General features: G+C 36.2%; 2 protein-coding genes across 4 annotated transcripts; one reads left to right on the top strand and one right to left on the bottom strand.

Annotated features, from left to right (window-relative positions):
- Positions 1-370: 370 nt before the first annotated feature.
- Positions 371-6,001, top strand: LOC101255339 (uncharacterized). Of its 3 annotated transcripts, none has more exons than XM_004230535.5 (8): positions 371-741; positions 1,503-1,614; positions 2,788-2,949; positions 3,848-3,894; positions 4,660-4,774; positions 5,298-5,361; positions 5,434-5,522; positions 5,616-6,001. In XM_004230535.5, exons 1-7 carry the CDS (start codon positions 544-546, stop codon positions 5,486-5,488), a joined length of 753 nt encoding a protein of 250 aa, XP_004230583.1. In that variant the 5' UTR covers positions 371-543; the 3' UTR covers positions 5,489-5,522; positions 5,616-6,001. The 3 variants fall into 3 exon arrangements, with proteins under 3 accessions (XP_004230583.1, XP_004230584.1, XP_025883825.1); XM_004230536.5 differs by having other exon boundaries at positions 5,596-6,001; XM_026028040.2 differs by having other exon boundaries at positions 5,434-6,001.
- A 1,728-nt stretch (positions 6,002-7,729) lies between these two features.
- ribA (GTP cyclohydrolase II / 3,4-dihydroxy-2-butanone-4-phosphate synthase) lies at positions 7,730-12,039 on the bottom strand. The gene is made up of 7 exons (NM_001247847.2): positions 11,964-12,039; positions 11,213-11,585; positions 10,916-11,137; positions 9,869-10,191; positions 8,842-8,971; positions 8,239-8,535; positions 7,730-8,151 (listed from the first exon to the last, which is right to left on the bottom strand). Exons 1-7 carry the CDS (start codon positions 12,014-12,016, stop codon positions 7,891-7,893), a joined length of 1,659 nt encoding a protein of 552 aa, NP_001234776.2. The 5' UTR covers positions 12,017-12,039; the 3' UTR covers positions 7,730-7,890.

Below are 12,039 nucleotides of genomic sequence, written 5' to 3'. Positions count from 1 at the left end.
AGAAGGCAATGGAGAAACAAAAAACAATGATAGAGATAGAAGTGAAGTATCCGGAGAAAAAATAAGGAAAAAGATGGATGTATAATGGTGGCAATGACTAGTGTGGTGGAGGAAGTGATGGGTAAAGAGGGAGGAAGAAAAAGAACAATTTTTTCTTAAAAAAAGCCTACCTAAAGGCCTCTCCCGCGCCTCTTTGGGGTGAAACACAAACAATGTGCCAGGTAAGCAAAAAATGTTCAGATGGTTCAAATTGGGAGGATAAAGGTATTCAATAGATAAAAATCTTAGTTGAAGTGTCTAAGTGAATTATGCGGACGGGGCGGTAGATGATTAAGCCTTTTATTTATTTATTTTGAGCACGAAATAGGATGAAAACAGCAAATGACCCAGTTTGAACATCAGCGAGTCAGTATATAACAACCTAATAGACTTGTGTTTTTGAAGAAAACAACAAAAATTTTGCTTACTTTCTCTAGGCAAAGTTTGCTTTGTGTATCGGTGATAAAAATTACTAAAACCCTTTTCTTCGAGAGAAATTTGGAAATGGGGTTTGATGAATTGGAACCAGTTTTTGGGCGACTAAATGCAGAGTGGTCAGCCCCTCACAAAACCCCTTTGAAGCCTTTCCTCTTTCATGTCCACGGATTGTCAACTGATCCCTCTACCCTCTGTGTATGCGCCACTGATTTCCATTCAAATACATGGCACGCTTTGAAGTCTGCGCAGGAGCTTGAAGATATGGTTTGCCCTTGTTACTCACTCCTATTCGACTTACTTTCCTCCACTTTGAATTTTCTCACCTTCTCCTGCAAAAGTTTAACTATCTCATTTCAATTCTAGATTTTCTGCTCTAATTGCTAATCTGGATTGATTTAGGGAAGACCAATCGGAGAAATTTAATTACTTTTTAAAAAAAATAAATGAAGAGGATTTAAGCTCTAGTCCAACAATTAGACTTGAAATATTGCTTAATCAAACAAATTATCAGATGCTTGTACTGCGATTAGGATGAAAACTTATACTGTACTTCTTTCTTTAAGAGGGATAGAGAGAGATAAAAGTAAAAGAAACCTAACTGAACTTTCTCCTAACTTCATATTGAACTGAATGGTATTTGATAATTTCCATAAACGCCTACAATATGACTTGGGGCGTATCAATTGATTCCTTTGAAACTGTTTGAAGCAGATATTACTAATTGATGAAACTATGGACAGGACACATTTTACATATTCTTTAGATTACTGGAATAAAAGCTGTTTGGTAGAGAAGAGAATATAACATACATTTCACATGCTACTTATGAGTTATGACTAATTAATTCTTGCATGGTTGTCTTTGTTTAGCCTATCTTTTTGGTGGTTTAATTTGTAATCATTTTTCTTTTGACATCTTTTTTATTTTATTCTTTTTGTTTCTGTTCCATTCTTTAGAGGATCTAAGCGAAGTTTGGTTCTTATGTTTCAAAATCGAAGTCACTAGTTTCTTATCATTCTACACAGAGGGACAGAACTGGTATAGGAGGCTCTTGGTCTGACTTTGTAGATTACCTTATAGCTGCCGTTAAGTCTGAAGATGTGAAGCTTGTTATGGATGGACAGTCAAAAGTTGGAGGTGATCTTTAATTTTATTCTCTTCAAATTTGTTCAGTGGTATGATTTGTATAGACAATATTTACTTTTCTCTTTCCTCTTTTTAGCAAGAAGCATATGCCCTAGGTTTTTGATAAATGAGAAAGCATATCTCCGATATAATTGATGTTTAATTTTGGAGACGTTCTGAAGGTTGAAACAATGGTGAAAAAGTACAGGCTTAAGTCAGATCTCTAATGTAAACATACGGTTATTAGAAACTCCTACATGTCTCTTTACATTATTCTGACACTCGTGATAGTTCATTTGTGTGTATCCTTTATGAAATTTATATAATTTATATGAATTTCTTTCTTCTCTAACACCTTATTGAGATTTTTTCTTGTCACTCTATCATATGTTTTCTTGAGTGATTGAATATCAGGTGAAGATATATTTTCCTCTGTTATTAAATTTTCATCGAACTTAGTTACCAAAAATATTGCTTCTGTCGGGGATCTATCAGACATAAATCTAAATTGGTTGTCCATAATCCTTGTCAACGACCCAATTTATGCTCAAACAGTTTGGATTCAATGCTGCCAATATTCCTTGAACCACAAAATTTACCAATGCTCATCGGAGTGTTTTCATATTTCTTGGTGTTAGTGAAATAAATTTAACTTCCAAAGGGAGGCTAAGAGGGTGTTTGGATTGGCTTAAAAGTTGGTCAGACCTACTTTTAAGTCATTTTTTGACTTCTGAAAGTGTTTGGCAAATATAAAAAAAGAAATTGAAACAAATAAAGAACGACTTAAAATAAGTTTAAAATGACTTTAAAAAGGTCAAAAACCAAAAGTAAGTCTCCCTCCTACTTTTTATTTTTTGACTTAAAAGTCATTTTAGGTTGACTTTTTTATTTTTGACTTAGAAGCTACTTTTTTAAGCCAATCCAAACGGGCTCTAAATTTTATGATGTCAGGTCTACCAATATATGAACTGTAGTTGTTAAGACGGGTCCTAAAAACTATACAGATATATTATTGGTTTAGGTAATCTTCTTATCAACCCTCTTTATATGCAATGATAATAATTAGCTTGCATCCTTTGTATCTGTTGTTTATCGTTTGGAATTTGGGTGAGTTTCTTAGTTGGAACTTTTTGAATGTTTGGGGTTTCAATGTATTGATTCCCCCTTCCCCTCTCTTTCTTTTAGGTGCTGCACATGCAAAATTGGTTGCCCAGAAAGCAAAGGGGATGCCAAGAATCGCTATATCACTTAGTAAACTTGTGGATACTGCAGCAACTGAGGCAATGGCAAATCTTTCTTTGGCGCTCTATACAACGTTCACAAATGTACATAATTTGCTTAAAGCTGGTCTGTACCCTGATCCGTGAGTAATGGTTTGTGTTCTTAATTTAATTGATGAATACCTGTAATTAATTGGGTAAAGCTTATGGAAAGTATTTCTAGCTGTTTTTGGTGTCATCAGTGGTGCCATTTCAAGATTAGACAGTTAGGCCCCATTCCTGCTTCTTCTTTAAGTTCTTCTAGAAAAGCTGCAGTAACCTGTCTATATCTCTTTGTTTTTCCTTCTTCAGTTGTTGAAGGTGACTTTGCATGAGGTGGTGGAATTAACGTTCTAGTGATATTTCATTTGGGTCAATGTTAATTTTATCACGCTTGTACATTGGATATTGATGTTAATTTGCTTGTAAAGTTCTTTTACTTACTATACTCTCATATGTTAGGTGATTTTTCTATTTTTTCTGTAAATTGTGCACCTTAGTTTGAAGAAGAGTGTGGTTCACTTTTCGCTACTCGCTTAGAACTCAACAGTTCTGTCATGTTTTTGCACTTCTTGCTTTCTGGAAGAGTGATCTTAGATTGCTAACAAAAGGGCAATCAGTATACTCTGGTTGGCAGTTTTTTCTTTTCAGAATCACCACTCTAGCATGGATACGACTTTCCAAGTCCCCCTTTTGCACCTACAGCAAAGGTCTAACATTAAAAAAGTAAACACATTGCACCTCTGCATTTGTTCAATCTTAGAACCTCCATGGAAGAATTTGCTAAAATGGTGCAGTTTGCACTATTTCCTCAACTTATTCAATGTTATCACTTCTATGCTTAACTTTTTCCTTATTCTGCCCTGTTTTGTGAACAAATCTCCAATAATTCTACAAGTTTCTTTTGACTCTTGATGACCTCATGTGCCTAACAATAGATTTTCTTTTTGAGAGTGCATTTCATTTTCTTGCGGTCCTCTTCGCAGAGAAACAACGATGCTGTGAGCTGACAAATGTTTTATCTGATGAAAAGGTATTCTATTTTCAATCAGCCTTAAACTTTTGTGAAATTTGACTGTCTGTGCTAGTTGCTTTACAAGTGAATAAATGCTTATTTTTATTTTCCTTTGTTCCATCTCGTGCAATTTCATTTATTCATGGGGAACTCGAGGTTTTTGGTCTGTGTTATACAAAAATCTTTTTCTTCTTGTCCCTTGCTATTTGACTGAACATGTTTATCCCTTTTTCTTAAAAATGAAATCAGTGCTCACTATCCAATAGATGAAGGGTGTTAGCTCCATTAGAATTCTCTGTGTTGTCTTAACTGCACTTGGGGGAAAAAAACCAGATTGCTCAATCCGTCTTGCTGTACTTTATAATTCACCCTCCCATCAAAAGCACACAGACATGAGTAGTCACCTTGCCCACCACCACAGTATTTACCAGGTCATAACCTGTCAAGCTCTGCAACTTGGAAAATTAGTCAGTAGATGTGATGTTAGTGATTGAGAAGTGTGGGAATTGGTTTGTAGATTAAAAAACTGCTTCCTATGTAGCCTTTTTTGTGTTCAGATTTATTATACGTGGTAAAGCATTCAATAGTAGGAAAATGCATGTTACATTATGACAATCTCAGAATGTAAAATCCACAACCAGAACTTGGGATGTAAAGAAGTTTTGCTTGACTGTAAGGAGTACAATTAGTCAGTGCAAGTGATACAATGTCAAGTAATCCCTTTGTCTCTTCTATTATCATGTAGCCATTATGTTTTTTATAGTTGCTTTGTTTACTTGGCAGGAAAAGAATGAAATTGCACAGAAGCAACTAGATGCACTTCTGTACTCCAAAAGACAGAAGTTTGAAAAAACAGCCTCAGATACTGCAACCATCAGTAGTTCACTTGTGTCTCCAGGTATAGTAAAGAAGGAAAAAAAAAAAAATATATATATATATATATATATATATTTTATTTTATTTTTATTTTTATTTTTGTAGTGGAAATTTAAATCTGAGGCCTGTACAGGATTGAATTTTGATTCAACTATCTTTTCAACGAGTTTAGATTAGGGATCAAAACCTTGGCTAATTTAGTAATGTGGAAAAAAGACGAAAGAAACTTGATAGTGCAATTAATAAGTTTCTGAAAATTTCTGTATCAAAGGCTCTTTTTTGATAATTTTCTCCTTGGAAGTATTTGCAGACTATACCTTTTGCCAATCCCAGACTTCCTGTATTATCCTGTTTTTTCTTCTCTATTAAGTATTCTATAGAGTACTTCTGTCGGAGAACAATTCACATCCTTTCTGTGATGTCTACTGACATGTATGAATGGATTTTGATTCTACCATTAACAATCATTGTTGCTGCAGCTATAGTCTACTTGTAGATATTACTGTGTTTAATCTGTTAACTCTTTCATCCTTTACCCATTGCAGTTAAGCAAGCAGCTCAACTTCCCTCTACTAAGGTGACTAACCGTGTGGTACCAGCACATCGTAGGTAGGTTAAATCAACTTATCCTTGCATTGATATTAAAAGAGTTACTTCAATGAGTAGTTGCTTGGTTTACAGGGCCAGAGTCCGAGGTGTTCTTTTGCATGATACTGAAGAGGAGAGACAAGATTAAGAAACTGTGTCATGTATCTCCATGATTGATTGAAGTATTCTCACATGAGCTCTTCTGTAAATACCGTTGATGAAAATATGGCGTTTATTAATTCATGTGTAAAACAGTCTTTGTTTGTGGTGACCAGGGTGAACTTCCTTCATCCAAGTTTTATCCACTTACCGGAAGACTTGTCAAGGATCAAGGTTTTTCTCTTTATTGATAGCAGTGACCATGCTGTTGAATGCTTGGAAACAAAAGTGGATGGAAAGCTAGCTGAGTTGTTTCAGCAAGGACTTGAATGTAAGAACATAAATGTTTATTGAGTATAATTATCGAGAGCATTTGGCCATTGGATTTATGGCTCAAATTTGACCTTTTAAATTGTTAATGAAATGTGAACCAGAACTTCAGTTTCAAATTTCAAGTAGTGATTTTATTTTTTTAAAATGTATAATTTGACTCATAAGTTTATTATTTGCAAATAAAGAACCATTATTTTAAATTTTGTAAAAAGAAAAAGAAAAAAAAATTGTTGGTACTTTGTGAGGGGATGATTATATTAATGAACAATTAGTTATTAGTATTATTGCTTTATTTGACCTGTGGTACTTTGCCTTTGGATATTTCAGTACCTTGTTTATGAATTTGGTGAGTTGAAGAAGTTTTGACAAATTATAGAGGTTTTTATAATTATGGAGAGAGATATATTCAAATTATATGATATGATGAAACGGAATATCTTACTTCAATTGAACTGTGAATGTGGAGGGATCACCTCTTGTAAGGAAATGAGTTAGCTGCATTGTTGACGATTTATACATAGTGTTTATATATTTAATCATGTGAAAACTCAAATGAGCACATGGAGTGCGTGGGATCAAGAGATTACTTTGTTATTGAGTTTTCAGCAAATATTTCTTATAAACTGATGCCCTGCCAATGAGAATGAGTATAACCAAATATGCTGAAACACATACATGGACTGTCTGTAGTTGTGACACCCCATATCCAAAACAAACTAAATTTCAGTTTTTCAGAAATTGCAGGTGCAGTCACCATCTACGGATCGTAGTCTCGTACTATAGGTCCTTAATTGACATCTGCAACCCATCCCAAACACAATTCAGAAAAATCGGCTAAGTCTCGACCCATGGACAGACCTAGGGTCCGTAAGTCAGACTATGATCCGTAGTCTATGTCTGTGGATCAAGACCCCATTACCCAACCTCTGACACAAACTACGAACAACCAGCACGGACCGTCGTTCAATCTACGGTTCGTAGGTATGACCGTAGGTGAAGGTTAGGAGTCAATTAGGGGGAAAATGTTGTTGGGTCAACTTCAAATGTCATAACTTTTAGCACAAAATGAACTAGGTGTCCCATGACTTATGATATGACGTATAATTGAATTAGCTTTCCAAGGCCACTGAGTTTGCTAAAATCTCATCTTCGAGTAAAAAATTATGTCCAGCCTGTCGAGTGGTGATCGTTGTGTCATTAATATGGAAGGTTCTTGCAGGCCTTTCCTCAGCCAAAAATGGACATTCAAGGGACTCATCTTCTATATTTCCTATTAATTTGAGAGGAAAATCATATTTAGAACATGCTCTAGGTAATTGTACCATGTTTGGAATTGCTGATTTAGAGGGAAGCCAGGAGTTGAATCATGAGTTGGTAGGAAATACAATACGGGACACAAGTGTAGACATTGGTAAATCATGATGATGTTTTCTCTTTAGTTGTTAACAATCAGATAAAAGTTGTAGACATACTTGGCCAAGGAGACGAGATGGACATTTATTCGTGCTCTACTAGTTGGTGTGGATTTTGTTGGTATGAAGCTGACTTTGGTTGGTGAAAGCCCTTGTGGGTGAGCTTTGATGCTATTGAAGTCATTATTCTGATGGACACAAAGGATGGTGATGGAGTAGAAGCATGGGTTAGTTTGACAGAGAATGACATGATGCTGATATTTTGACATTTTGTTCTCCACCTCCAAAGTAGCATTCCTTCCATTTGGATAAAACGGAACTACATGACTATGTAATCTTTCTTGTTTTCTTTATTCATCACTAGTAGTACTCTTTGTTTGAATCAAACCAACTAATGCAAAACATTCAAGGAAAAGGTGAACTATGTTATATAAACTAATCTTTCTTGTTTTCTTTATTCATCACTAGTAGTACTCTATGTCATAGCAAAGTCTCTGTTGGCTTTTCTTTCACTAACACTTGATACAAGGTGAATTGCATTACTTCTCATCAATGCTTATAACATTCAAGGACAAAATGAATGTCCATAAATAATCAGCACCAAGAAATCAATATTTAGGTACGAGGAGCAATAAACAATGACTAATATTTGAATTATGTGTCAAAGGTGATAGCTATTCCTCAAGCAAGTTGTTCGCCAACCAGATCATCTTATAGTAGAAGTATTCTCAGAGTTTGGTTTACCATTTGTTGTGCTGGTGCTGGTTGCCGGGCGAATAAGGTTCAAGCCGTATACATGGCCCATTTTAGCTCGTTTTGTTTCCAAATATCTCTTGTTGTCTTTTGTAATGGGAGTAACAACGGGGACCCTACCAGAAATTGCCAAACCATAACCCTTCAGCCCGCTGTATTTTGCAGGATTGTTCGTCATCAACTTCATAGTTCGAACACCAAGATCCCTTAAGATCTGCAGAAGAAGAAGAAATTAATTTTTCTTTAAGAATATAAGATTTACACAAAAGTTACAGAGAGCGCTTATATAGGAAGTGACTACCTGTGCACCAACCCCATACTCTCTTGAATCAACGGGCAAACCAAGATCTTCATTCGCTTCAACAGTATCACGTCCAGCATCTTGTAAATTATAAGCACGAAGTTTGTGACCCAAACCAATGCCTCTACCCTCATGACCACGGAGGTAAACCAAAACCCCCCTGCCAGCAGCCTCAATTTGCTTCATTGCAGTTGCCAGCTGGGATCCACAGTCACATCTGGCTGAACCAAATATATCTCCTGTGAGGCATTCCGAGTGTACCCGAACAAGAATATCTTGTCCATCTCCTATATCCCCCTGGTCATTCAACAAATTCATCCCACATCAGTACCAAACACAAATGAACTTGTCAAGCCAAATACGCCCATAGTTTGCATTAATAAAATTCTCCAAGGATGTCAAACTGTAAAGTAATGTAAGATACAATAGTAAACGTGCCCGTTCCCCTTTCCACTTAAGAAGAAGATGGAACCTCGTGTTTCAAATAGATAAGAGATCTAGTTTTGTGATTAGAGAAACACAACAAACTGAAATGCATGTACGACTTCGAGTAGTCAAACCACTGCCGAAGATATATGCGAGAATATCCCGAAAGTTGCTCACCTTAACCATAGCAATGTGCTCAATTCCATCTATTATTGACTTGAAGCAGTGGGCAGTAAACGGGCCCCACATTGTAGGTATTCTTGCAGCAGAAGCATGCTCTACCAGCTGATCTGTTTTTCTCCTATATCTGTAACAGGAAGTTCTTGTCAGATGATGTAAAAAAGCTAATGTAGTAAAAACAATAAATGAATGCTTGCTTTCAAGCATTTGCAGGACAAAGCAAGACAAGGGAAGTTACATCTACTGAGTTTTAAGATATTAATGCAGCTAAAATGCCAAGGAAATGAAAAAAAAAAAAAAAGGGTAGACTCCTTTTGATCAAGTAAAACTAAACTAGACTTAATATGTTAGCCCATGGATGTGTTGGCATACACAATTTAGTAAAAGAACAGATGCAACAACCCATGAAGATAAAGTTTCTTCAAAGACTTGCTGCATCTCCAATCTCTTGTAGTCTGGTTGTTCAGTAACTGAAAAGATTCATATCACCATTGATTCCATGAATCCCAATGATACAAAAGCCTAAGTCTATCTTCATCCTTGGAAGTGAGAGCTAAGCTTACAGTTTTCGGGGATAAGTAAGCTTACACAATATAAGGAAATCATTGACTTAAATGGGAACTGTCTGAAGTATATTGGAAATGGTTTACCCAAAAATAGAATGTGGAGATCAGAATTAGGAAGCTATAACAGGGTGCTCCTGATTATCAAATCAGAACTTTAACACATCTGTTGGTTTCTCTTGAGGAATAAGGGGCATGGACTTTTGCACAATCTCCCAAGTTAACTACCTAGTATGCAGTAGATAAAAGAAAGAAGAAGCTAAATAGAAAAATAGATCCACTCAGAAAAGGAAACCTCACTTTAGAACCATCAGAAGTATTTATCACCACATTAAAGCATGACAAAACAATAAACAATGAAAGAACTTAGTCAGCAACACCAACTCTTAAAGAATTTTTTAATTGAAATTGGTAGCATAACACCAACTCTTAAAGAAATCAGAAGCAGATCTGTTAACCACCTGATTAAGTCAGCAACTGATATGATCTTCAAGTTATGTTCTTTTGCAAATTGACGAAGCATAGGCAATCTAGCCATGGAACCATCATCATCCACAACCTCACATATTACTCCAACAGGGTCTAAGCCAGCTAACACGGCAAGATCCACAGAAGCCTCAGTATGTCCAGCTCGTTTTAAAACCCCGCCTTCCCTGTATTTCAAAGGAAAGATATGTCCCGGTCGATTGAAATCCTCAGGCTTTGAATCTCCGGACGCAAGTGCCAATACTGTCGTTGCTCTATCATGAGCAGATACTCCTGTAGTCGTTCCATGTTTCGCATCCTGCATGATTCATTTACCATTAATGCTCCGTAAGCATCCAATTAGCAGGAGACAAGACTAGGATGCTGAAAGGACAACTAGCAGCAAGAAGGACCACACAGGACAGATAATTTTCAGGAGATCTTTTGGCACAGAAACCAAAGTAAAAGAATGAAATGTTAGAACATCTTTCAGAAACGAGCCTCAGGTATGTTCATTTATGTTTTAGCCCTTATTAAACGTAGAAGTAAAACATTGAAGATAAAGGTAGTCGTATTCCACACAGTTGCCAGAATAGCATAAACTGGATAGTAGATCCTTGAAATATTCCCTGGAGAACACAGTATCCCAGCATCGATTGAGAGTAACCCTCCAATTGAATAATTGGTAAGGCAAGTAGGCGTGCTTGTACAACAATTACAGTGTTGGACTTGGTACAGTAATACTCTTTCTGTTTACAAAACATCCCATTAAATAATAATCAGCTTTATTTTTACTCTTGTTACGAATTTGTAGCAGAAAACTTCTTACATCTTTTTTTCTTCTTTCTTTAGTTGGTAAGGTTTAGTTATCAAACAACTTAGTAATTTGACTGTATCAGGCAGGTTTAGAAATGCTAAATCCCAAATTCTGAAATGAGAACCTGGTTGCCATTAAGGAAGTTCCCTTGCACATCACCCATACCACCCCCAACTCCACCCTTACAAAAAGAGATGCAAACGTAAGTAATCAAGTTAACACATACCACTGAGACTGTGAATGCTGTACAAAGTTTCTCCTCATTCTTTTTATCGTTTACCATCAACGGAAGCTGTAGCCTCTCCAAGTGTTCTTCTGTCATGCTCACACAAACTATCCCTGTTCCATACTTCACAAAGAAAGCCATTGCTTCTGGTGTAGCTTTGGATGCAGCCATAACTAAATCCCCTTCATTTTCTCTGTCTTCATCATCTGTAACTAGCACCATCTGCAATAAGGATTGACTTAAGTTTATTTTTACAAACATAAGAAAAACTCTTGTTGACTTTTCAGAAGAACCTACCTTTCCTTGGCGAATGTCCTCAATAGCCTCAGGAACAGATGAAAAACCTTCGGTCGGTCGATCCAAATCACATTCATCGTCATCTGAAAGAAAACCACTAGTTGTAGGAACACCATCTGCTTCTAGCGTTGCAAAGGTTACAGCATCAGGTTGAGTCTCAGTTCCTGTAGAGAGGCTACTAAACAGAGTTTTTTCTCCCCTGGATTGAAATCGGATGTCTCCTTCACCAGATAACAATGCAGAAGTAATCTTGAAATCACTCTTGATGGTTAAGTGTGGTCTAGCATTAAGCCGTATGAATGACCCTGACGAGACCCCATTAAGAGAAACTACATCTCCAGAATGCAACCCACTGAACAACTTGAAGTTCGCTCTACAAGAAAAGTTAGCAGATTAGGGAAAACTCATAATCCTGCAAATATTTTTAAGAAATTGAAAGGTAGGAAATCAATTTTTAAACAGGTGAATCGAGAATGCTACACATGTCAATAAAACTACTACTACCTAAATAACCCATCACCAATTCAAATAAAGAATCTTGAAAATCAGTAAAATTGTAAAACAAAGTGCGACTCTGTAAAGTTCAAACAAGAAATGTACAAATCCAAGTCAAATAAAGTTTTCCGTTTTCAAGAAATTGCATCCACGGTGAATTCAAACATACCCCCATCGTGAAAATAAAGAATCCACTACAAAACCTAAAATCAAGAGATTGGTTCTTGAAAAGAAAAGAGTAAAAGTAAAAGCTTACTGTGATCGACTGTGAAATGTTGTTGAAGGGAAAGAAATGTTGATGGAAGCCATGAATGTTGTGGGTAAGGTGAAAT

The sequence above is a fragment of the Solanum lycopersicum genome, chromosome 1 (assembly GCF_036512215.1).
Source record: "Solanum lycopersicum chromosome 1, SLM_r2.1".
NCBI classification, from domain to species: Eukaryota; Viridiplantae; Streptophyta; class Magnoliopsida; order Solanales; family Solanaceae; genus Solanum; species Solanum lycopersicum.
This window is presented reverse-complemented; position numbering and strand designations above follow the sequence as displayed.

What these genes read in the sequence shown, in the direction of transcription:
- LOC101255339 (XM_004230535.5), top strand. Translation starts at nt 544, where the DNA reads ATGGGGTTTGATGAATTGGAACCAGTTTTTGGGCGACTAAATGCAGAG. An exon ending in CGCAGGAGCTTGAAGATATG is followed by an intron (nt 742 to 1,502) that starts GTTTGCCCTTGT and finishes CATTCTACACAG; the next exon opens with AGGGACAGAACTGGTATAGG. An exon ending in GTGGTACCAGCACATCGTAG is followed by an intron (nt 5,362 to 5,433) that starts GTAGGTTAAATC and finishes CTTGGTTTACAG; the next exon opens with GGCCAGAGTCCGAGGTGTTC.
- ribA (NM_001247847.2), bottom strand. Translation starts at nt 12,016, where the DNA reads ATGGCTTCCATCAACATTTCTTTCCCTTCAACAACATTTCACAGTCGA. An exon ending in TCAGTTGCTGACTTAATCAG is followed by an intron (nt 8,972 to 9,868) that starts GTGGTTAACAGA and finishes TTCCTGTTACAG; the next exon opens with ATATAGGAGAAAAACAGATC. An exon ending in AGTATGGGGTTGGTGCACAG is followed by an intron (nt 8,152 to 8,238) that starts GTAGTCACTTCC and finishes CTTCTTCTGCAG; the next exon opens with ATCTTAAGGGATCTTGGTGT.